This window comes from Diplotaxodon limnothrissa, linkage group LG12 (assembly GCF_057381915.1).
Source record: "Diplotaxodon limnothrissa isolate DT_005_m linkage group LG12, D_limnothrissa_male_GT1.1, whole genome shotgun sequence".
Taxonomy (NCBI): Eukaryota; Metazoa; Chordata; class Actinopteri; order Cichliformes; family Cichlidae; genus Diplotaxodon; species Diplotaxodon limnothrissa.
Window position 1 is genome coordinate 5,006,849 of NC_140607.1, and position 25,953 is coordinate 5,032,801.

The 25,953-nt window shown below is 45.5% G+C and overlaps 3 protein-coding genes across 3 annotated transcripts; 1 reads left to right on the top strand and 2 right to left on the bottom strand.

The window, feature by feature from the left end:
* Positions 1-1,023: 1,023 nt before the first annotated feature.
* On the top strand, positions 1,024-3,023 carry LOC146620734 (fatty acid synthase-like). The gene is made up of 4 exons (XM_085367832.1): positions 1,024-1,143; positions 1,274-1,372; positions 2,435-2,686; positions 2,814-3,023. Exons 1-4 carry the CDS (start codon positions 1,054-1,056, stop codon positions 2,949-2,951), a joined length of 579 nt encoding a protein of 192 aa, XP_085223958.1. The 5' UTR covers positions 1,024-1,053; the 3' UTR covers positions 2,952-3,023.
* Positions 3,024-14,247: 11,224 nt separating this feature from the next.
* Positions 14,248-15,399, bottom strand: LOC146620735 (uncharacterized). The gene is made up of 2 exons (XM_085367699.1): positions 15,222-15,399; positions 14,248-14,765 (listed from the first exon to the last, which is right to left on the bottom strand). The coding sequence occupies exons 1-2, from the start codon at positions 15,397-15,399 to the stop codon at positions 14,248-14,250; spliced, it is 696 nt and encodes a 231-aa protein (XP_085223825.1).
* Positions 15,400-21,372: 5,973 nt separating this feature from the next.
* On the bottom strand, positions 21,373-24,285 carry LOC146620736 (fatty acid synthase-like). Its single transcript, XM_085367700.1, has 5 exons — positions 24,141-24,285; positions 23,253-23,464; positions 23,024-23,122; positions 21,710-21,961; positions 21,373-21,582 (listed from the first exon to the last, which is right to left on the bottom strand). The coding sequence occupies exons 1-5, from the start codon at positions 24,283-24,285 to the stop codon at positions 21,445-21,447; spliced, it is 846 nt and encodes a 281-aa protein (XP_085223826.1). The 3' UTR covers positions 21,373-21,444.
* Positions 24,286-25,953: the final 1,668 nt, after the last annotated feature.

The window sequence follows — 25,953 nt, forward strand, 5'->3', positions numbered from 1 at the left end:
ACGCGTCGTGGTAGCTCCTGCTAGGATTTAGGACAGACCTGAGGCTGATGAGAAGGATCTGGGTGTTGCAGGGCCGTCCTGGCTGACACGGCGCTGCGTGAAGCTCTGGGATGCTGCCTCTGGACTGGCACACTGGGGTGGTGGTTCCCCTGTTTAAAGACTTAGACCTGAGCGTGTGCTCCAACTGTCACACTCCTCAGCCTCCTCTATGCCAGGGTGTGTCTGTCAGTCAGGCCTCTGATTCAGGAGGAAGCAGTTTGTGTCCTGGTCATGATCACTGGAGCAGCTTGTTATCCTCTCGACTGCAGGGTCTGTGGGAGTTTGCACAACCAGTCTACATGTGGTTTGTGAGGCTTCTACTTTTGTAGGATCTTCATCTTACAGTACAAAGAGCCTTTGCTGCAGCTGTTGTTGTGTTTTGGCGCCTCATGGATAACTTTTCATGTCATTTGAGTTTCAGGCTTGTTGGTGTTGCTGAGCTGTGTGCATCGTCTGCGTGGGTTTGTCAGCATAATGGGGCTCATATTAAAATGACTTTACAGTCACAGAGAAAAACTTTAAAACACAAAATCAACACTTTGAACCATCGTGGAAACTACGTGTCCTTACTTGTCATCAAATGATGAGTGTGCGTCCTCACCAGGTGTCACAATCATGTGTATCAAAACGTGTGTAACTGTTAAACAGCAAAATGTGTTAAAGCTGAAAGTCTGACTGTTCAAAGGTGAAACTACAAACACTTGTACATATACAGCTCCCTCCATAATGGCCTGAGGAAAACCAAAGACCTGATGTGATTTCATGTTTTCTTTGTTTCACAGTTTAAAAGTTTGTGGTTCTGTTCTCAGACCTTTGTCACTCACATGTTGTGCATCAGCTGTTTATGTCACTGTGCAGCCAAACTAACTCCCCTCATGTGTTTCCTTTGCAGCTGCTCCTCTGGATAGCATTGAGTCCCTGGCTGCCTACTACGTGAGCTGCGTCAGGCAGGTGCAGCCGGACGGCCCGTACAGAGTCGCTGGATATTCTTCTGGTGCCTGTGTAGCATTTGAAATGTGCTCTCAGCTGCAGACCCAGAATCAGCCTGTGGAGTTCCTGTTTCTCTTTGATGGCTCACATTCATATGTGGCAGCGTACACACAGGTCAGAGAAACACTCGCGCATCTTTATTTCATGTATATGCTGTATAGCGTGTGTGATGTTGGTTTTGAAGGATGAGCTCTGGTCACATGATCTGCATGTGAACAGGTTTAACTGTGTTTTTGATTTGCAGAGCTACAGAGCCAAGCTAACACCCGGCAACGAGTCTGAGGCTGAGACTGAAGCCTTGTGTGCCTTCATCCAGCAGTTCACTGGCATTGAATACAACAAGGTATACTGTCTCTGACCCACAGGTTCACACACAAGTATTCCTTTATGTGGCATCAGCGTTAAAGGCCACACAACCTGAGCTTTTGCCTCACGGCGCCTGTAAGGTAAAGATGGTGACTGTAACACAGTCTGGAGCTGCTGTTCCAGCACAGTCTGTGTGTGGTGCAGGTTTGACTCAACAATGATGTGATGTTTGGAGCTGTTATGGAGACTAAAGTAAAACATGCGGTTAAATCAAACCTTCGTACAGTTTCTCACTGAAAGCTGACATTTGTAACTCCTGAATATCAAAACATCTTCATTTTGCATTTTCATATACATAAGATCTGTGATGTTCATTAATTATGTGTCACTTACTTTTCTGAAAACAACAATATGTCACGGTGCGGCATGGCACACCGTGGAAGGAGTGGGGAAGGAGGACCCAGGCGCGGTGCTCTACGTATAGACAGTGTTTATTTACAGAGGGTGATATCAAACAACAATAAATCCCCGTGTTTCTCCCCAGACTCCCGTGTCGTGTCCTCCAAGTGCTCTCTGCTCCCGTGCCTGCACTCCCGGTGCTCGCTGCTCCTTAAGCCTTCCACGCTCCTCCTGCGGGAAACAATAGCGGCAGCAGTCAGGACACTGAACAATGGCAGGCATACACTACACGACCAAAACCTAAACTGGGTAACTAACGTGGAGTCCCAAGCAATGATCCCGCGTCAGTGGGCGCTCCAAGACTCTCTTAAGTAGCTCCCCCGACGAGGCCTGATCAGCAGCAGGTGTGTGGCTTCGGGTGTGGCCAGTCCCCTTGCAGGGCCACACCCTCCAGGCCTGACGCCGCCTATAAACAAGTGCTCAGCCACCCACACACACACACACACACACACATATACACAAGCACAGGGAAGGGGGAGCAACACCAAAATACACAACAATAATAATAATAATAATAATAATACATGACTGCTCAGGGATCCTGGGTCGCCCAGTCCCAGGACCCTGACACAATATCTCCGCGAGCACGCGGTAACGTTTGCTATGAACTTACAGTCGTCTCCATGGTTACATCCTACAGCTTTTGGAGACTCTGCTCCCGCTGTCAGACCTGAATGCACGCGTCAGTGTGGCCGTGGACCTAATCACCTCCGCTCACAAGGACATCGACCGAGACTCACTGCACTTTGTAGCCTCCGCCTTCTACTACAAGCTAAAGGCTGCTGATGCATATGTACCTACTGCAAAATACCACGGCAGCGTGAAGCTGCTGCGCGCCGAAACCAGCAGCGAATATGAGCAAAACCTGGGAGCTGACTATAAGCTCAGCGAGGTACCGATGCACATTTACATCAGTCTGTAGTACTTATCTTCACTGTGCGTGTGTGCGCTTGTGTGTGTTTCTATAAACTCTGTCTGAGCCTTCCAATGTTCAAACTGTGTACTGCGTCTTTCTTCAGGTCTGTGATGGCGAGGTGTCGGTCCACGTCATCAAGGGAGATCACCACACTTTCCTAGAAGGTGCGGGGGCGGAGTCTATCAAGAACATCATTCATAACTCGCTGGCTGAGCGAGCTGTCAAACCAAGGGAGGGTTAAACATCCACCGTCTCTTCACCCTAATTCCTCAGCTTTCCCCAAACTAGACTGTAAATGTGTCGTTATAGGAAGTGTTTGCACTGCTTATGTTTACACGCTACTGTTATCCTAATATCCCAAATGTTAATGGTTAGTGAACCAGTCGACATCCCATCATCTCACAGCTCCATCGATTCCAACTGCAAGTTTTGTTTTTTGTTGCCATATGTTGTTGTTTGCAGAAGTTCATCCCACAACAAAATAACGTGGTTAAAAAATTAATGTAACAAAGTAACAAACACTGACACATTGATTGAATCCTGAATTACATAACATCACTCAAATTGGTGTTTCTGCTCATGCAGACATCAGTAGACAGGCAAACGCGCTGCGACCAGCCTGATGAGCGACTGTGGAGGGAGGGCTGACCCTGCAGCCGTGTTTCTGCACACTAACTACTCGTAACACAAGTTGGAGGCATTTCTTTATTTTGTGATATTTGTTTACTTTTCAGTCATGTGACCACACAGTCATCAGTTACAGTGGCAACCAGCAAATGTTTACGTTGTCAATAAGTTCACAACAAATTAAGTGTTTCATAAACTGTGTTTTAACAATGACACTCGTGTTACTGTAATTTACAGACCAGTTATTTCACTAATTCAGAAGAAAAACTGCTTCTCTTCATGATGGACTGTGTCAAACACACGCTGTTGTTCTGACAGACGCCTGTGACAGAGGCGTCGCTAAGGACCAAATGTGTCTCTTCAGAGGTTAATCAGAGATGTGAATGATCACTGTAACAGTGAGATCATATTTACTGATGTAACCTCTGAGAAACTGTTTCCTTTTAAAGGCTTTGGTCCAGAGATCTAAAACCTCAGCAAATAATCCAAACCTGAGTACAACAGCTGGCCTGAGACCTGTGATTGGGTCAGTGAAGGAAGCTGCTGATTGGAGATGAATGTGCTGAGGAGTCACAGTACGATGGACGTGACAATAAAGGCCTCTGTGTTTTATTGTAACATTTCTGTTATGTTTTGTAGGACTAATAAGGGCCTCAACAGTCGCTCAGTGTTTTCCTTCATTGTAACGAGCCTGTCCCGTTGGATCTATGATTCCTGTGCTTTTGTTGTCGTTACTATTTCTGATCATTTATCTTGTAAATATAGTTTTTGGGTTTTGTTTTTTAGAGGATGGGTCAGTTTATCAGGGACTGAAACACAAATCCTGTTGGCCCAGAAAATTCTTAGTCGCTGTTGGCGCCACCCGACCGTTTAGTTCAGACCATTAAAGTAACGACTGGTTCTATATGACACTTTTCTACATGCAACAAAGGTGGTGATGGAAGGAGGAGAACAAACTTTTTTGTCTGTATTTAATAGCACAATGAAGACCAGACAGCAAAGCAGGGAGGGAGAAATAAAGGGCCTCAGGTCAGAGTTGAACCCGGCCGCAGCATTTACCCCATGACCAGGTGACGTGGTCACCCGCCCGACCCTTACGCACAGCAGTATTTCACTTCAGCTACCAGGAGTATGTGGGTCGAGCATGCAGACTGAACTTTAGCTGCATGTTAGAAAGCCGAGTTTATGAATGAAGGCTAGAACAAATGTCCCGGCTGAAGGAGGAGGGGCTGCAGAGGTGTATAAACACAGGTGGGCGGGGCAGGGCTAGTGTGCAGGATGACTCAGTGACCTACACTGACCCGTGTTGGTGAACATTTTGTTAAAGTTAAATGTTTTCAAGCTGACAAGTAAATTATCCAGCGAGCTAAGTTGAGCTGACCGACGTGCAGTAAGGTTTTCATGCTCTTCACTAACAGCTGATCGCTGAGAATATATCAACAGTAATAATGTCCTGTAATTCCCACGGCTCTGTATGTCACACCTGCGTATGCTTCCCCATCACATTCATCACCTGTTCCTCTGGTGTCTCTGATTGGAGCACGCAGGTGTGTGGAGCAGAGTGAAATCACACACCTAATGCTGTTTTATTCAACCTGGATCTTGGAAGTTTTGATTAACATCAGTGTCAAACATGAACTAACTCTTTGTCCCCTTCAACATTACATGTTGTTTTTTGAAGTAACAGGTTCAGTGATCTTAAAAGGCTGCGGTAACGTGTCGCTGATAAAACACTGAGTCATTTTCAAATTATTCACTTTAGTTCAATTCAGCTTTATTGTTTTATGTGAAAGTCTCCATCCTGTGTCCTTCACTTATCTTTATCCCAGGTGTGAATTGTTCACAGGACTTAAAAGAAGGACGTGTCTGTGGAAAAGGCTCCGGCCAACCTAAACTCCTCCCTCATCAGGACACAGAAGAGCCGCTGAGGCAGCGCCTTGGAGTACGCTGCTGGTCGCGGCACACAGGTGCGCAACAAGATCTCCCGGCCTGCTGGAGGAGGGAAGTCTGGTACTCTGCTGCTTCCCCCAGTTTGCTTCTTGTCAGATCCCAAGTCCTCATCGACGGGCGCCAGAAGGGCAGCCTAAAAGGGCAAAGGTCAAATGTTAGCAAACAGCAACCGATTCTGAAGAAATGTGCTGTGTGATATTCAGAAGTACTGTAACCCGAGTCTCCCACAGAGACCTGATCCAGACTACAGCTCACAAACACAGCTCCTCTACTAACACCTCACTGCAGCTGCACGCTGCTGATCCTGTCTGTGATTAGAAATGATTTCAATAAAGTAAAACAGAGGCTCGTTTTCTATGAGCGTAAACAGGGATCTCTTTTTCAGTCTCAGTGTAACAAACGTGTTTACTGAATAAGTCTTTCAGTAAAAATGTTTTTGTTAATTCAGTAAAATCTGCAAAGATGACTTGTACTGTTGGCAGCAACAAACAGAGACAACAGAGTGTGGGACAGACAGGAAGTCAGGACACGTCTATGTGCTTCACAGTGGGACTAGAACATGAACATTTCTACACACACCACAGGCAGCAACTGTGCAAACCTCCACGTCACCAAAAACACCCTGCAGGTCCCATCAGAGCAACGGCAGAGAAAACAGATGAAAGGTCTGTTAGAGAGAAAAACGCTTCGCTGCTTTCTTACCCGTATGACATCAAAAGGGTTTTGTTTTTTTAATAATAAAGGCTTCATGTTTTACAGTTAAAGGTAAAGCTCATGCAAACATGCAGGCTTATTTGTCTGATCAATGCAAAAGTTCAAACATGTCTCTTTCAAGCCTCATTATCAGCTGAGATCATAGTAAAGACACAGACAGGATCCTGATCCATCTGTTCTTTATATAATTACTGTTTTTACTGTAATGTAGAATATCATGGACATAATACACAGACTGCAGCCTAAATACTGCTAAAAACAGCCCTTTTTATTTTTAAGGTTTCACGTATTAACCTTTTATTATAAAAGTCACCTGATCCTTAGCAGGTGTGTATACAGAAATACACCAGGTCATTATTTAAGCAAAGCGAAGCCAAACTGCTCCTGTGTGACAGATGAAGTCCACCTTTAAACAGCATTTAGATGCTGCTAATGAAACTCGATTAGTGGCAGCACTGGTCTGTGGGCTGGGGACACTGGTGCCACCAGTACAGCGCGCACTTTTCACAGCGCCACCATGTGGACCAAACTGTATTCTGGGTCAAACCTGATGTTTTATCATTTACACTGAACAAAAATATAAACGCAACACTTTTGCTTTTGCTCCTGTTTTCCATGAGCTGAACTCAGAGATATGAAACATTTTCTACAAACACAAAAGACCCGACACTCGCAAGCAATGTTCCCTCTAAGCTGCGCGCGTACACAATTGCGCACTGCTGGCACGGTCTCTGCACAGAAAATCTGCGTTGCGCGCACAAAAAAAAAAAAAAAAAAAAAAAAAAAAAAATTCACCTGAATTGAAATTAAAATGAAAACTTTAACAATCCTGTTTTGCAGTGTTAGTCAGTGACTGGCTGCTCCCGTATGGGATTAGAACGAGGCCACCTTATCCCGTAGTCCAGCCAATCACGCGATTCACATTCGTATATACGCAGCTAATCAACGTCGCTGTCAGGCTCTGACGCGTCCTTATGCGCCGACACCGGTGTTTTAGCAAAGCGGCTGATGTGGAGTGAAGCCACGTTAATGACAACGTGTACAACCACTGGAGATGTGAGCAGGACCGACGGAACAACTGACGGGAAAAGTGTGGACTTTATACCAGAAAACGCCGTTTTCACCGTTTCTTCCCGCAGTAAATATAAACAACGACAGTATTCAGGAAGAAAACCAAACATTGCAGATATTTTTATCATAACTCTGGTTGTACGCGGCCGATCAACACAATTTAAAAACTGGTATAAAGTCCACACTTTTCCCGTCAGTTGTTCCGTCGGTCCTGCTCACATCTCCAATGGTTGTACACGTTGTCATTAACGTGGCTTCACTCCACATCAGCCGCTTTGCTAAAACACCGGTGTCGGCGCATAAGGACGCGTCAGAGCCTGACAGCGACGTTGATTAGCTGCGTATATACGAATGTGAATCGCGTGATTGGCTGGACTACGGGATAAGGTGGCCTCGTTCTAATCCCATACGGGAGCAGCCAGTCACTGACTAACACTGCAAAACAGGATTGTTAAAGTTTTCATTTTAATTTCAATTCAGGTGAATTTTTTTTTTTTTTTTTTGTGCGCGCAACGCAGATTTTCTGTGCAGAGACCGTGCCAGCAGTGCGCAATTGTGTACGCGCGCAGCTTAGAGGGAACATTGCTTGCGAGTGTCGGGTCTTTTGTGTTTGTAGAAAATGTTTCATATCTCTGAGTTCAGCTCATGGAAAACAGGAGCAAAAGCAAAAGTGTTGCGTTTATATTTTTGTTCAGTGTAAATGATAAAACATCAGGTTTGACCCAGAATACAGTTTGGTCCACATGGTGGCGCTGTGAAAAGTGCGCGCTGTACTGGTGGCACCAGTGTCCCCAGCCCACAGACCAGTGCTGCCACTAATCGAGTTTCATTAGCAGCATCTAAATGCTGTTTAAAGGTGGACTTCATCTGTCACACAGGAGCAGTTTGGCTTCGCTTTGCTTAAATAATGACCTGGTGTATTTCTGTATACACACCTGCTAAGGATCAGGTGACTTTTATAATAAAAGGTTAATACGTGAAACCTTAAAAATAAAAAGGGCTGTTTTTAGCAGTATTTAGGCTGCAGTCTGTGTATTATGTCCATGATATTCTACATTACAGTAAAAACAGTAATTATATAAAGAACAGATGGATCAGGATCCTGTCTGTGTCTTTACTATGATCTCAGCTGATAATGAGGCTTGAAAGAGACATGTTTGAACTTTTGCATTGATCAGACAAATAAGCCTGCATGTTTGCATGAGCTTTACCTTTAACTGTAAAACATGAAGCCTTTATTATTAAAAAAACAAAACCCTTTTGATGTCATACGGGTAAGAAAGCAGCGAAGCGTTTTTCTCTCTAACAGACCTTTCATCTGTTTTCTCTGCCGTTGCTCTGATGGGACCTGCAGGGTGTTTTTGGTGACGTGGAGGTTTGCACAGTTGCTGCCTGTGGTGTGTGTAGAAATGTTCATGTTCTAGTCCCACTGTGAAGCACATAGACGTGTCCTGACTTCCTGTCTGTCCCACACTCTGTTGTCTCTGTTTGTTGCTGCCAACAGTACAAGTCATCTTTGCAGATTTTACTGAATTAACAAAAACATTTTTACTGAAAGACTTATTCAGTAAACACGTTTGTTACACTGAGACTGAAAAAGAGATCCCTGTTTACGCTCATAGAAAACGAGCCTCTGTTTTACTTTATTGAAATCATTTCTAATCACAGACAGGATCAGCAGCGTGCAGCTGCAGTGAGGTGTTAGTAGAGGAGCTGTGTTTGTGAGCTGTAGTCTGGATCAGGTCTCTGTGGGAGACTCGGGTTACAGTACTTCTGAATATCACACAGCACATTTCTTCAGAATCGGTTGCTGTTTGCTAACATTTGACCTTTGCCCTTTTAGGCTGCCCTTCTGGCGCCCGTCGATGAGGACTTGGGATCTGACAAGAAGCAAACTGGGGGAAGCAGCAGAGTACCAGACTTCCCTCCTCCAGCAGGCCGGGAGATCTTGTTGCGCACCTGTGTGCCGCGACCAGCAGCGTACTCCAAGGCGCTGCCTCAGCGGCTCTTCTGTGTCCTGATGAGGGAGGAGTTTAGGTTGGCCGGAGCCTTTTCCACAGACACGTCCTTCTTTTAAGTCCTGTGAACAATTCACACCTGGGATAAAGATAAGTGAAGGACACAGGATGGAGACTTTCACATAAAACAATAAAGCTGAATTGAACTAAAGTGAATAATTTGAAAATGACTCAGTGTTTTATCAGCGACACGTTACCGCAGCCTTTTAAGATCACTGAACCTGTTACTTCAAAAAACAACATGTAATGTTGAAGGTAGTGATGTGACGTTCTGTATCGAGGCTTCGGAGCGTGTGTCGAGTAATGGAGGGGGCGTTTCCGCGAAGCGCGTATCGAGGCTTGCTTCATTTATGGGAGGAGCTGAAAATGATGACGTCCGAAGCCTCGCTGCCCGGCTGTACCACGTGACTGGTTCATGAAGTGGTTCGAACTTTGCCGCGAGATATGACAGCGATATAAACCCCTCAGACTTCATTCAAAATGTGGGTGTTTGATGGAGAGCTGCGGTTAGTGAGAGTTTGGAGACAGTTTGGAGGTTTATGAGAGTGAGGAGAGAAAGTCAGGAGAGAATGGAGCCAGCTAAGAAGAGGAGGATGTCCTCCCCTGTGTGGGAACATTTTGATCTTATTCCTCCCAACAAGGTATGTAAATTTCTACAGAAGATGTATTGTCATGATACTGATGGTGCAATACAATTTATGTTGAGCTGTCTTGACTTTTGTACAAGGTGAAGTGTTTGCTATGTGCCAGGGAGCTGGGATATAACAACAACACCTCATCCATGTTTAGGCACTACAGAGCTTTGCATGAGAATAAGGGGAACACCGATTGTGGAGCAAGACCAGGTGAGCCATCAAATGCCATGATGATATGGCATGCCGTAATGTTACTAAATGATATAACAATATTATACAACTGTAATAAGTTACGTGTGTGATATTTATATTTGTGCTTTATCTTTATTGTCTTTCCTCAGGAGAACAATCTCAAATAGATGAAGACCTGGTCAGCATGGTGATTGAGGACTCACAGCTATTTAGCATTGTGGAGGACAAAGGATTTAAAAGATTTGTTAAATCATTAAATCCTAGCTATGTTCTCCCCACTAAAAAGGCCATAAAAGCAGTGAAAATTTAGTTTTTACAGAATAAAATGTGAACAGGCAAGACTGAGGCTCAAAGCCTCAGTGTGTAGCTGTCCATACCTCAACGTTACAAAAGCACAACTACTGTCCACACCCCAACCACACCTCACCTCACAGTAAATGATCATTTCCATTTCAAGCATTTCCAAATGATCATTTTCCATACTGCCACTATAAATACACACAGTACACTGCCATCACTACAATATACATGTTTTACACACTCCTTTTGTTGTTGACATTTACAGGCTGTGTGCAAAATGCCACACTCTTCAAATTCATGCCAGCTATTATTTTTACGTCCAGTAGGTGTCCTGCTAGAGCAAATGAAGCTTCATGAAGCTTCGCATTGGGGTGAACCAATTGGATGAAAAGCTTCAGTGCTTCATGGGGCTTCATCTGCCCATCACTAGTTGAAGGGGACAAAGAGTTAGTTCATGTTTGACACTGATGTTAATCAAAACTTCCAAGATCCAGGTTGAATAAAACAGCATTAGGTGTGTGATTTCACTCTGCTCCACACACCTGCGTGCTCCAATCAGAGACACCAGAGGAACAGGTGATGAATGTGATGGGGAAGCATACGCAGGTGTGACATACAGAGCCGTGGGAATTACAGGACATTATTACTGTTGATATATTCTCAGCGATCAGCTGTTAGTGAAGAGCATGAAAACCTTACTGCACGTCGGTCAGCTCAACTTAGCTCGCTGGATAATTTACTTGTCAGCTTGAAAACTGTTAAGGTTCAAAAATTGAGGAAGGGTACAAGAGGTGCTCGAAGAATAACCACACTGGTCCGGCCGGGTGAAGTCAAACGAAGATTTTAATTCACACGTGGGAAGATCACTAGAAACAGCAATTGATCTTCAACTTAATCAAAGCATTAAACAGATATTTATACCGTCAGGGCTTAAATTTAATGACGCCCCTTCAACGTCACAGATACATTTTATACATAGATCAAATCAAAACCACAATGACTTTTGACACCGTTTAAAAGAACAATTGTCTTCTATGTTCATAACAGGTGCTTCCTGTCACTGCCGGATGCTCGCTTGTCATCCTGACACCTCAGCAGCAGTTCTGCGACAAACTGCTCTTTTTGCAACCCCAGCAAAACATGATTAAACTTTCACCTATAAATGATTCTCTAACTAAGTGTGTGTGTGTCTGTGTGCTAACCACAATTGCACCCTGTTTCACCTCGCGACTAGCTCCTAACCTCTAACCAGACAGAGAGACAGAAGCCACTCTGATATGTAACAACTGAGACTATGTATGTGTCCTCTACTAAATAAATGTTTTAATCAAGAACCCCTACTAAAAGCTTAATACAAGAATATGAACATATAAAAGATATTAAAATGAACTGTTGTGTAAGCATGTACTGCAATTCCTTCTATGTTCTAGTTTTCCCTCAGCATGGATCATCTAGACACTCTCACTAGATGAAGCTCAAAACCATTAATGAACCTGAACATCAACTCAAATAAGCACAGATATGCAATATGTATAAAATAGTTATAACTGCACCTGGAATACAAAGTTAACATCATCATAAACATCTTAAGGCCATCTTAAAGCTATCTGTTACATTGTTAAAGCAATGATCATACTGCAGATTATATTATGCTGGTAAAATACTTTTTGTTCAACCTATGTATACTTTTTGTTCAACCTATGTATCGACCTCTGGCACACCAGAGGTCGATACATAGGTTGTTGTTCACTCCTCAGTCCACTCGACTACTTCCAGATCCATCATCGGCATCATGGACATAGGGGCCACCGCCCCAGGGTCCACTGCCTTTACAATCACCTTCTCTACCAACCTTCGGGCACAAGGAATGAGACAACAACCACAGGTCACCAAAATACCCACCAATACAGATAGAGAAAACATAATTGACAGAGCAAACCCCTTCCACTTTCCGAACACTGAGGTCATCCAGCTCTCCAGCGGGTTGTCAATTCCCGAGTGGTCATGCATGGTTCTAGAGAGACTCTTTAGCCCCTCCAAGGCTCGCGTCACCGAGCCATCTGGAGCAGTGTTATTCGGGATAAAAGTACAACACTGATCACCGAACATCGCACAAACCCCCCCTTTTTCCGCCAATAACATATCAAGGGCCATTCTATTTTGGACTCCCACTAATGAGGTCGGACCCATCTGCTCCGCTAACCCTTCCATCCCGTCTCTGGTAAGGTTAGAGAGCCTCAGCAAATTATAGTGAACATAATTGATTCTATCTACATTCTTGTTCGGGGTCACTGGAAAGAGAGCAGAAATTATTGGAAGATTCTCAAAACCAGCAGCTATTTGGTCTACGAGTTTATATTCACTTGGAACTCCTCTGGGGACCCCTATTGAGTCAATCCAGGTTGGCGAGTTCAGCCTAGGGTCATAAGCGTGTGTTCCCTCAATCCCCCTTTTGGACAGGATATGTCTCTTCCGCCTAGCTGCCAATGTGCGTGTGTTGTGCTGTGGAATGTTTTTTACCTGATTTCCAATTAGCATAAGAGGTGCTCCTAGCCTCACCATCGCGCACGTCCCCACACTTCCCAGAGGAACACGAGCCAAAAGAGTCTTATGCCCACAATAATAGTAAAGTCCACTTCTAGCCCAAGTCCCAATCAAAGTGGTGGGATCACTTACATTGTTTGTGGTTCTTCCCGTCTGGGTAACAGCGCACCAACTTGGGTCGATTTCTCCCACGTTATATATTACTTTATCTGTGGAGAACTTAAAGCACGTATAATTATCTTTTTTCGGCAAAAATGGTCCTGCCTTTGTCTGCTTGTCAACTGGAGGAAACAAACTGGACAAGACAGTGCAGTCTCCAGTACTCACCGCTCCCCTAGTCATTCGCAACATGCAATCATAGCCCCACTTGTCCTCCAGATGGAGTGGAGCGGGCTTTGTGAACAGACGTGGTCTAGCAGAGGCGCAAGCAACACAATTAGATAGCTCTTGTTCCCTAGCATTTAGAGCCATCCAGTCCAGCCAGAGATTACTGTCACTGAACCCAGTGGCGCGCTCAATTAAATCTTGAGGCTTCAGTCTAGTATAGTCCACCACCAGGACTCGTCTATCCTTTGGTTCCTGTTCCTCTGGTACCGCATATGACGACCCGTTTCCCCTTTCTCCTGTAAAATGTACAACAGCGTTCATTGGGTCGTTAATCATGTGTATTTCCTTTTCTTCTCTAACTGGCTCTACGGGATTTACGGGATTGGCCTTTTCAAGAAAATTGACTTTAATTAACCCCTTCGGGTCAGTTCCCACAGTCTCCACACCCAAGACTAAATATACAGAGTTTTTACGCCGCCAGTTGCCCAGCGACATAGTCAAAGGATTCTTAGATGGACTATAATCTCTTTGAAGTTTTAACACGTTCTCTAACCCTTGTCCTGACGTTTCCCCATTTTCCCCAGTGTAACCCTTTACCTGATTCCAGTTCCGACACCAGTTTGCAAAGGGCCTACTCCCTCTTTCACAATGTGTACTTACTGCATAATCCCAACAAACCCACACATTATATGCTCTCCAACTACTATCTGCTCCTCCACACTTAAAAACATCGCATAAATCAAACGTGAATGAAGTTGTGGACCCATTAACATAGTTCAACTCTAAACCACCATATGTACTCAGGCACTCATCCCTTTTACCCGAAACCTCGCGTTTTGATCTCCTTTTTAGCCCTGTTTCAATAAACAGTTTCTCTTTTGGTGCTGGATTCAACTGGCCCCCGTGTTCAGACAGTTCACGGGGGCCTCCCTGCAAAATATAAACAAGCAAACATAGGGCCATTATCAATATCATTACAGTCATCAAACTAACAATCACAAGCAACATTTTAATTAGTCCTCTCTCCTCACGAATCTCCGGTTCGCGGGGTGGCATTGTGTGATGTATATTTTGTACTTAACATAAATTTTGAAACTTTTGTTTCTGTTTTCCCCTTTCCCTTTCACTCTTTTTATTTAAACCACCCCTTTTTAACCTCTTAGGTTATTACCACTCCTTTCTGTAGACGCGGCGATTTCCTCCTAGGCTGCTCTTCTTTCTTCGGCCTTCCAGGTGGACTACTGGTCGGCCCGTTGCACAGGTGAAGAGGTTTATTCTGCCTCTGTTCCTTGACACCTGCGTTCTTTGAAGACGAATTTTCCTCCACCAAGCTCTCGTGTGCGGGTGCACACTGCGACCAGTGGTACCAGGTGTCGCCTTTCCCTTTCAGCTGGACTGCTGTAGCCGTCCGGGCGGTCACCTCATACGGACCAGTCCAGCGGGGCTCCTTCCACTTTCGCTTAATGACCTTTAGCCACACCGCCTTTGCGTCCGGGACCTCTCCGTTCCCCGTGGGTCTCTCACAAGTGACCTGTTTTGTAAAGCTGGACACAAGAGCTTTCAACTCATTAAAATATTCTGCATGAGACCTGTTGCTTGTCCTGGGCTGCTCCACTGGGACCACTGTCCAGGGTGCTGGAAACTGTCTCCCAGTCAGCAGCTCGTAAGGGGTGAAACCTGTGGATTGGTTAACAGAACATCTTATGGTCATCAAAGCAATGGGCAGGGCTGCGACCCAATTTAGCCCTGTCTGCGCACAGATTTTAGCCAACTTGTTTTTCAAATTTAGGTTCATCCTCTCTACCTTTCCTTGAGATTGAGGATGATAGACCGTCCCGAACTTATGTTGCACTCCCAACATCCTCTCTACCTCTTGCAAATCTTTGTTCTTGAAGTGAGTACCATTGTCTGATCTAATTCTCTTGGGAAACCCATGCCTTGGAATGTAATGATTGATTAAGCACTTAATCACGCTTTTCGCGTCTTCACGTTTGGTTGCCCATGCTTCGGGCCATCCAGTCAGAACATCCACACACACCAACAAATACCTCACACCACCTGGTCCTGTATCAATCATGTCGGTATAATCAATCACGACCTCTTCGCCTGGCCTTTCTGGCATGAGAAACTTACCAGCTTCAGGTTTTACTGCTGGCTTTGGATTGTGTGCCCCACAAATTAGGCACGTTCTGGCCTTTTCCAGTATCATCCTTCTCAAATCAGGATGCCACCATCGGCACAAATTTCTCTCCATCTGTTTCACTCCCACGTGACCAAGCCCGTGAGCCTCATTCACCTTCTGTTCCGCCATTTTGGCCGTTAAGGCGGGACGCCCATCTGGCCCCCTCCACAAACCGCCATCTTGCCAGGCTCCTTTGTTTTCCCACACCCCCTTTTCCTCTGGGGATGTCTCCTCCTGAGCCTGTCTCACTTCTTCCATACTGTTAGTACTGGCCTCCTCTTCTGGGGTTACCTGTACCATTTGTCTCTGTCCTTTGTAGCCTGCTGCTTCCTTTGCGGCTTCATCAGCTTTCTGATTTCCTTTTGCCACCATACTGTCTGCTTGTGAGTGGCCTTTGCATTTTATAATACTTACCTCGTCTGGGTCCTCCAGGGCCTTTTCCAGTTCCTCCATTTCCTTTTGGTGACAGATGGGTGCATTAGTGGCCGTTCTGAACCCGGCTCTCTTCCACTGAGCCAGTTCCACATGAGCTGCTCCAAACGCATATGCTGAGTCAGTGTAGATGTTCACTCTCATGTTTTTAGCCAACCTCAGGGCTCGAGTTAGGGCTATCACTTCAGCTCTCTGGGCCAACTGTTGTCCCTCAATTTTTCCTGCTTCTTTCACCTGAAACTCAGTTCCTACTCTACAGACTACTGCATAGCCGGCTTTTAATCCTTCTTCATCTCTGTGGCAGCATCCATCTGTGAACCAATCCTCAGCTCCATGTATGGGCTCTGCCTTCAGGTCTTCCCTGATTTTTCCTTCAACTTGGGCTTTCTTAATACAATCATGTGGTTCTCCTGACCCCATTAGGTCTGCCATATTTATTCCTTCATGTGTGAATGTCAGATTTGGCACATCTAAAATTTTGCTCAACCTTTGTTGCGTCAGTGGGGTCATTGTGAATACCTGTGAGTTCACATAGGCCACTACACTGTGTGTGGTAAGCACTCTCAGTGGGTGTTCCCTCACTATGTGTGCTGTTTTCTGAATTATCTTTGCTACTCCTGCTGCGTGTTGTGTGCATGTGGGATGCCTTGCTTCTGTTGAATTTAATCTTATGCTGACATACATAAGTACATCTCTACCTCCCCCTTTTTTCTGAAACAACACACCATTCACAACTCCCTTTGTTTCTGAAACATAAAGATAAAATGCCTCATCATAGTTAGGTGTGGCTAGATCTGTGGCTCTTGACAAATCCTGTTTTAGTGAAATGAACGCTGTCTCTGTGTCCGGCGTCCAAGGCAATTCAGCCTTAAGATTTCGAACGCCGACTTTCTTGATCAGGTCCCTTAAAGGGGCAGTTTTACCAGCATAGTTCGGAATGAACTGCCTACTGTAACCTGTCAAGCCAAGAAAGGAAAGCAACTCCTTCACAGTTCTTGGTTTTGGATGTGTCAGAATTTGGTCTCTGTGTGTGTTCATTAACCCCACTGATCTGTGTGCGATCACCCGGCCCAGAAATGTTACCTCTGGTCGGACCAACTGTAGTTTTTCTTTACTCACTTTGAAGCCACACTCCGCCAATCTGTTCAACACCACGAGCGATGCTGCCGTACAGGCCGCTGCTGACGGGGCTGCAATAAGAAGATCATCAACATACTGTATTAATGTACAGCCCTCTGGCAGTTGACATGGGGAGAGTGCCTCTTTCAATACTTGATTGAAAATTCCTGGTGAGAGTGCAAAGCCTTGTGGTAGGCGTGTGTACCTAAATTTCCGGCCTCTGTATGTGAAAGAGAAAATGTCTCTGAGTGACTCGTGCAGTGGGAGACAAAAGAATGCATTCGCTAGGTCAATACATGTGAACCATTTTTGGTCCCCAGTAATTTCGGTCAGAGCTGTGTAGGGATTTGGTACAGGCACAGTATCAGTCCTCAGTATGGCATTTATTGCTCTCAAATCATGTGCCATACGGTACTTCCCTGTCCCATGTTTTTCCACTGGCAAAATAGGTGTGTTCCAAAATGACCATGAGGGCTCAAGCACTCCTGCCTTCCACAGCCCTTCAATGGTTTCAGCTATACCTTCCTCTGCTTCAGTTTTGTGCTTATATTGTGGTCTGTTAATTGGTGTGTCAGACTTCAGCTGGAACAGGACAGGCGAACAGTTAGCCAAACCTACATCTGTGGGCCCTGCGGACCACAAAGTATCAGGCAATTTCAAGAGCTCAGCTACTGCATCAGGATGATCCATTCTTTCCCTGCCATGTATTCTGGAGATTTCTTTATGTTCTAAGATCACTGCATCGTTGGACAAACAAGTTATGCGATATATTTTACATTTTGGTGCATACCAGACATTTGGAATTTGGGTGCTTTGCCAGCATGCGTTGTCCAGCGCCCGCTTGACCATCGGTCCCAGATCTCTTGGCCCATGACCCTCGTGGACCGCCAAGGTAATGTGAGGGGCTGAATCCTCTCCCACATTGTACCAAGGCAGTTGTTCATCAGTAAATTTCACAGCCGCGGCCACACCTTCTGGTCCAACATAAATGTTATGTGTTCGCACATTCCACGTCTGTCCCTCGAGATCAGACTGGAACTGTTCCCGATAGATATCGTTATCTTCCCTATCATAAAAGAGTGTGACGTGGAAAGGATCCCGTGGCGGGGAATAGACGGCCAGGCTCATTATCCAGGGTTTCCACAGCTGATAATGTCTCAGAATGCCTTCTTCCACTAGCCTCCCCCAGTAGATTTCGGCAGTGGGTTGTTCAGAGTTCTGGACTAGATATTGAGTCTTTGAAGGTGATCCCAGACATGGGAATTCTTTTCCTCCAGGCAGAGTAACAATCAGTCCATCTGGTGAGCACATGATCGTGGCTCCCAGCTTCACGAGCAGGTCCCTGCCCATGAGATTTGCAGGCACCTGTGAGGACACCACATATTGATGTTTCAAAGTCTGTTTTCCCAGCTTTGTCAATGCTGGATCTGTCAATGGCAGAGTCATCGGTATCCCGGAAAAACCGACCACATTAACTGTGTGACAGGAGAGTGTTGCACTGTCTGGTGTGTCTCTTAATGTCGAGTATGTTGCTCCAGTGTCTACCAGAAAGGGCAATTCAGTGCCTTCCACGGTCATCGACAGCATGGGTTCTGCCGTCCCCACGCTGTTCGGTCTCTCCGGGCTCATCTGTTTTCTCTGCCGTTGCTCTGATGGGACCTGCAGGGTGTTTTTGGTGACGTGGAGGTTTGCACAGTTGCTGCCTGTGGTGTGTGTAGAAATGTTCATGTTCTAGTCCCACTGTGAAGCACATAGACGTGTCCTGACTTCCTGTCTGTCCCACACTCTGTTGTCTCTGTTTGTTGCTGCCAACAGTACAAGTCATCTTTGCAGATTTTACTGAATTAACAAAAACATTTTTACTGAAAGACTTATTCAGTAAACACGTTTGTTACACTGAGACTGAAAAAGAGATCCCTGTTTACGCTCATAGAAAACGAGCCTCTGTTTTACTTTATTGAAATCATTTCTAATCACAGACAGGATCAGCAGCGTGCAGCTGCAGTGAGGTGTTAGTAGAGGAGCTGTGTTTGTGAGCTGTAGTCTGGATCAGGTCTCTGTGGGAGACTCGGGTTACAGTACTTCTGAATATCACACAGCACATTTCTTCAGAATCGGTTGCTGTTTGCTAACATTTGACCTTTGCCCTTTTAGGCTGCCCTTCTGGCGCCCGTCGATGAGGACTTGGGATCTGACAAGAAGCAAACTGGGGGAAGCAGCAGAGTACCAGACTTCCCTCCTCCAGCAGGCCGGGAGATCTTGTTGCGCACCTGTGTGCCGCGACCAGCAGCGTACTCCAAGGCGCTGCCTCAGCGGCTCTTCTGTGTCCTGATGAGGGAGGAGTTTAGGTTGGCCGGAGCCTTTTCCACAGACACGTCCTTCTTTTAAGTCCTGTGAACAATTCACACCTGGGATAAAGATAAGTGAAGGACACAGGATGGAGACTTTCACATAAAACAATAAAGCTGAATTGAACTAAAGTGAATAATTTGAAAATGACTCAGTGTTTTATCAGCGACACGTTACCGCAGCCTTTTAAGATCACTGAACCTGTTACTTCAAAAAACAACATGTAATGTTGAAGGGGACAAAGAGTTAGTTCATGTTTGACACTGATGTTAATCAAAACTTCCAAGATCCAGGTTGAATAAAACAGCATTAGGTGTGTGATTTCACTCTGCTCCACACACCTGCGTGCTCCAATCAGAGACACCAGAGGAACAGGTGATGAATGTGATGGGGAAGCATACGCAGGTGTGACATACAGAGCCGTGGGAATTACAGGACATTATTACTGTTGATATATTCTCAGCGATCAGCTGTTAGTGAAGAGCATGAAAACCTTACTGCACGTCGGTCAGCTCAACTTAGCTCGCTGGATAATTTACTTGTCAGCTTGAAAACATTTAACTTTAACAAAATGTTCACCAACACGGGTCAGTGTAGGTCACTGAGTCATCCTGCACACTAGCCCTGCCCCGCCCACCTGTGTTTATACACCTCTGCAGCCCCTCCTCCTTCAGCCGGGACATTTGTTCTAGCCTTCATTCATAAACTCGGCTTTCTAACATGCAGCTAAAGTTCAGTCTGCATGCTCGACCCACATACTCCTGGTAGCTGAAGTGAAATACTGCTGTGCGTAAGGGTCGGGCGGGTGACCACGTCACCTGGTCATGGGGTAAATGCTGCGGCCGGGTTCAACTCTGACCTGAGGCCCTTTATTTCTCCCTCCCTGCTTTGCTGTCTGGTCTTCATTGTGCTATTAAATACAGACAAAAAAGTTTGTTCTCCTCCTTCCATCACCACCTTTGTTGCATGTAGAAAAGTGTCATATAGAACCAGTCGTTACTTTAATGGTCTGAACTAAACGGTCGGGTGGCGCCAACAGCGACTAAGAATTTTCTGGGCCAACAGGATTTGTGTTTCAGTCCCTGATAAACTGACCCATCCTCTAAAAAACAAAACCCAAAAACTATATTTACAAGATAAATGATCAGAAATAGTAACGACAACAAAAGCACAGGAATCATAGATCCAACGGGACAGGCTCGTTACAATGAAGGAAAACACTGAGCGACTGTTGAGGCCCTTATTAGTCCTACAAAACATAACAGAAATGTTACAATAAAACACAGAGGCCTTTATTGTCACGTCCATCGTACTGTGACTCCTCAGCACATTCATCTCCAATCAGCAGCTTCCTTCACTGACCCAATCACAGGTCTCAGGCCAGCTGTTGTACTCAGGTTTGGATTATTTGCTGAGGTTTTAGATCTCTGGACCAAAGCCTTTAAAAGGAAACAGTTTCTCAGAGGTTACATCAGTAAATATGATCTCACTGTTACAGTGATCATTCACATCTCTGATTAACCTCTGAAGAGACACATTTGGTCCTTAGCGACGCCTCTGTCACAGGCGTCTGTCAGAACAACAGCGTGTGTTTGACACAGTCCATCATGAAGAGAAGCAGTTTTTCTTCTGAATTAGTGAAATAACTGGTCTGTAAATTACAGTAACACGAGTGTCATTGTTAAAACACAGTTTATGAAACACTTAATTTGTTGTGAACTTATTGACAACGTAAACATTTGCTGGTTGCCACTGTAACTGATGACTGTGTGGTCACATGACTGAAAAGTAAACAAATATCACAAAATAAAGAAATGCCTCCAACTTGTGTTACGAGTAGTTAGTGTGCAGAAACACGGCTGCAGGGTCAGCCCTCCCTCCACAGTCGCTCATCAGGCTGGTCGCAGCGCGTTTGCCTGTCTACTGATGTCTGCATGAGCAGAAACACCAATTTGAGTGATGTTATGTAATTCAGGATTCAATCAATGTGTCAGTGTTTGTTACTTTGTTACATTAATTTTTTAACCACGTTATTTTGTTGTGGGATGAACTTCTGCAAACAACAACATATGGCAACAAAAAACAAAACTTGCAGTTGGAATCGATGGAGCTGTGAGATGATGGGATGTCGACTGGTTCACTAACCATTAACATTTGGGATATTAGGATAACAGTAGCGTGTAAACATAAGCAGTGCAAACACTTCCTATAACGACACATTTACAGTCTAGTTTGGGGAAAGCTGAGGAATTAGGGTGAAGAGACGGTGGATGTTTAACCCTCCCTTGGTTTGACAGCTCGCTCAGCCAGCGAGTTATGAATGATGTTCTTGATAGACTCCGCCCCCGCACCTTCTAGGAAAGTGTGGTGATCTCCCTTGATGACGTGGACCGACACCTCGCCATCACAGACCTGAAGAAAGACGCAGTACACAGTTTGAACATTGGAAGGCTCAGACAGAGTTTATAGAAACACACACAAGCGCACACACGCACAGTGAAGATAAGTACTACAGACTGATGTAAATGTGCATCGGTACCTCGCTGAGCTTATAGTCAGCTCCCAGGTTTTGCTCATATTCGCTGCTGGTTTCGGCGCGCAGCAGCTTCACGCTGCCGTGGTATTTTGCAGTAGGTACATATGCATCAGCAGCCTTTAGCTTGTAGTAGAAGGCGGAGGCTACAAAGTGCAGTGAGTCTCGGTCGATGTCCTTGTGAGCGGAGGTGATTAGGTCCACGGCCACACTGACGCGTGCATTCAGGTCTGACAGCGGGAGCAGAGTCTCCAAAAGCTGTAGGATGTAACCATGGAGACGACTGTAAGTTCATAGCAAACGTTACCGCGTGCTCGCGGAGATATTGTGTCAGGGTCCTGGGACTGGGCGACCCAGGATCCCTGAGCAGTCATGTATTATTATTATTATTATTATTATTGTTGTGTATTTTGGTGTTGCTCCCCCTTCCCTGTGCTTGTGTATATGTGTGTGTGTGTGTGTGTGTGTGGGTGGCTGAGCACTTGTTTATAGGCGGCGTCAGGCCTGGAGGGTGTGGCCCTGCAAGGGGACTGGCCACACCCGAAGCCACACACCTGCTGCTGATCAGGCCTCGTCGGGGGAGCTACTTAAGAGAGTCTTGGAGCGCCCACTGACGCGGGATCATTGCTTGGGACTCCACGTTAGTTACCCAGTTTAGGTTTTGGTCGTGTAGTGTATGCCTGCCATTGTTCAGTGTCCTGACTGCTGCCGCTATTGTTTCCCGCAGGAGGAGCGTGGAAGGCTTAAGGAGCAGCGAGCACCGGGAGTGCAGGCACGGGAGCAGAGAGCACTTGGAGGACACGACACGGGAGTCTGGGGAGAAACACGGGGATTTATTGTTGTTTGATATCACCCTCTGTAAATAAACACTGTCTATACGTAGAGCACCGCGCCTGGGTCCTCCTTCCCCACTCCTTCCACGGTGTGCCATGCCGCACCGTGACATATTGTTGTTTTCAGAAAAGTAAGTGACACATAATTAATGAACATCACAGATCTTATGTATATGAAAATGCAAAATGAAGATGTTTTGATATTCAGGAGTTACAAATGTCAGCTTTCAGTGAGAAACTGTACGAAGGTTTGATTTAACCGCATGTTTTACTTTAGTCTCCATAACAGCTCCAAACATCACATCATTGTTGAGTCAAACCTGCACCACACACAGACTGTGCTGGAACAGCAGCTCCAGACTGTGTTACAGTCACCATCTTTACCTTACAGGCGCCGTGAGGCAAAAGCTCAGGTTGTGTGGCCTTTAACGCTGATGCCACATAAAGGAATACTTGTGTGTGAACCTGTGGGTCAGAGACAGTATACCTTGTTGTATTCAATGCCAGTGAACTGCTGGATGAAGGCACACAAGGCTTCAGTCTCAGCCTCAGACTCGTTGCCGGGTCTTAGCTTGGCTCTGTAGCTCTGCAAATCAAAAACACAGTTAAACCTGTTCACATGCAGATCATGTGACCAGAGCTCATCCTTCAAAACCAACATCACACACGCTATACAGCATATACATGAAATAAAGATGCGCGAGTGTTTCTCTGACCTGTGTGTACGCTGCCACATATGAATGTGAGCCATCAAAGAGAAACAGGAACTCCACAGGCTGATTCTGGGTCTGCAGCTGAGAGCACATTTCAAATGCTACACAGGCACCAGAAGAATATCCAGCGACTCTGTACGGGCCGTCCGGCTGCACCTGCCTGACGCAGCTCACGTAGTAGGCAGCCAGGGACTCAATGCTATCCAGAGGAGCAGCTGCAAAGGAAACACATGAGGGGAGTTAGTTTGGCTGCACAGTGACATAAACAGCTGATGCACAACATGTGAGTGACAAAGGTCTGAGAACAGAACCACAAACTTTTAAACTGTGAAACAAAGAAAACATGAAATCACATCAGGTCTTTGGTTTTCCTCAGGCCATTATGGAGGGAGCTGTATATGTACAAGTGTTTGTAGTTTCACCTTTGAACAGTCAGACTTTCAGCTTTAACACATTTTGCTGTTTAACAGTTACACACGTTTTGATACACATGATTGTGACACCTGGTGAGGACGCACACTCATCATTTGATGACAAGTAAGGACACGTAGTTTCCACGATGGTTCAAAGTGTTGATTTTGTGTTTTAAAGTTTTTCTCTGTGACTGTAAAGTCATTTTAATATGAGCCCCATTATGCTGACAAACCCACGCAGACGATGCACACAGCTCAGCAACACCAACAAGCCTGAAACTCAAATGACATGAAAAGTTATCCATGAGGCGCCAAAACACAACAACAGCTGCAGCAAAGGCTCTTTGTACTGTAAGATGAAGATCCTACAAAAGTAGAAGCCTCACAAACCACATGTAGACTGGTTGTGCAAACTCCCACAGACCCTGCAGTCGAGAGGATAACAAGCTGCTCCAGTGATCATGACCAGGACACAAACTGCTTCCTCCTGAATCAGAGGCCTGACTGACAGACACACCCTGGCATAGAGGAGGCTGAGGAGTGTGACAGTTGGAGCACACGCTCAGGTCTAAGTCTTTAAACAGGGGAACCACCACCCCAGTGTGCCAGTCCAGAGGCAGCATCCCAGAGCTTCACGCAGCGCCGTGTCAGCCAGGACGGCCCTGCAACACCCAGATCCTTCTCATCAGCCTCAGGTCTGTCCTAAATCCTAGCAGGAGCTACCACGACGCGTACCACAAAATGCATCGCACTGGTTCTTCCCAGTAGTTGGAACTGGTTGTCTGCTTGCCAATGAATCCTGCTTATTGGTTCCACTTGTGCTACAATCAGGACGAATTGTAGTGGGTTAGGGTTAGCTGGATATGTGCTGGATATGTGGTGGAGGGTAACTGCAGGAGAAGAAGCTAGTGGGGGAGTAGAGCAGGGGAGGATGTGGGTCCCCGGGGCCTGCTGGAGGGCAAGGGCCATGCCCGATGTGAGTAGCAGCAGGGCCAGTGCGCCCAGGAGCACATCTTTTTCGACCGTAAGGGAGACAGGAGGCCGACTCACTGCCTCGGCTAAATGGAGATGGAATTTCAGAAGGGCCAGGGCACAAGCATGGACCTTTTTCAGCTGTAAGGGAGACAAGAGCAAGGTGTGACGTAGGTCCCCGGGGCCTGCTGGAGGTCCAGGTCCACGCTCGATTTGAGTAGCAGCAATGGCCAGTGCACCAGGAGCACATCTTTTTCGACTATAAAGGAGACAGGAGGCCGAACAGGTCTCTGACCCTTCAGCATAGACAGGTGGCTGAATGGGCCCCTTGGGCCCTCCAGCCGAGACAGACAGCTCAAACGGGTTCCTCTGACCCTTTAGCGGAGACAGACACCGAACCAGCATGTGTGGAGACCTCTGGCAGTGTGGACACTGGCTGGAGCTTAGTGGCACATTGGCTTGGCTCAGGCAGTGGTATGCAGTCCTCAGAGGGCTGAAAGTGTTCTCCAACACATCCAGCAGAGGACAGAGGACTCTACTAAAAAATCCGACTCTACTAACCTATCAGAGGCTGCTTAAGATCAGAATGCAATCATCTGCAGTTTTCTTCTTAATTAACAATAAACTTAGTGTATATGTACTCCTAAATTTGATGAAAGTGATAAATAATAGACAGCTCTCTCTCTATATATATATATTCTGACATTTAACTAATTCAAAAGATATTTCAATATTTATTTATCTAAAACAAAACAAGTTAGAATAGCCTTTATTGTCATTGTACAGAGTACAACGAAATTGGAGTGCCACTCCCTTGGTGCAAGTTTCAATAATAAATATAAATGTAAAATATAAAAAGTACAAAAAAACAATCGTAAGTACTCAAACAATAGTTTGTACAATATATACAGGATAGCAGCATTAATATAATGACAGTATGAATAGCAGCATAATATAATGACAGTGACGGTATGGAATAGGTTCAATTGTATTTGTTCTTATTTACTACGGTGATAGCTCTGGGAAAGAAGCTATCCCTGAATCTGTTTGTCCTGGTTTTATGTGACCTGTACCGTCGGCCTGACGGTAATAGTTCAAACAGTTGGTTGCTGGGGTGAGAGTAGTCCTTGATGATATTGCCAGCTCTGCTGAGGTACCGAGAGTTTGCAGTGACCTCCATGCTGGGCAGAGAGCAGCCAGTGATCTTCTAGTTGCAAGTTCACTCTAAATTGATGTTTAACAGAAAAAAAAAAGTTTTTATGTTTTTTCCCTAAAGTGTATGTAAATATCTGGTTTCAGCTGTGAATATACTGCTGTGT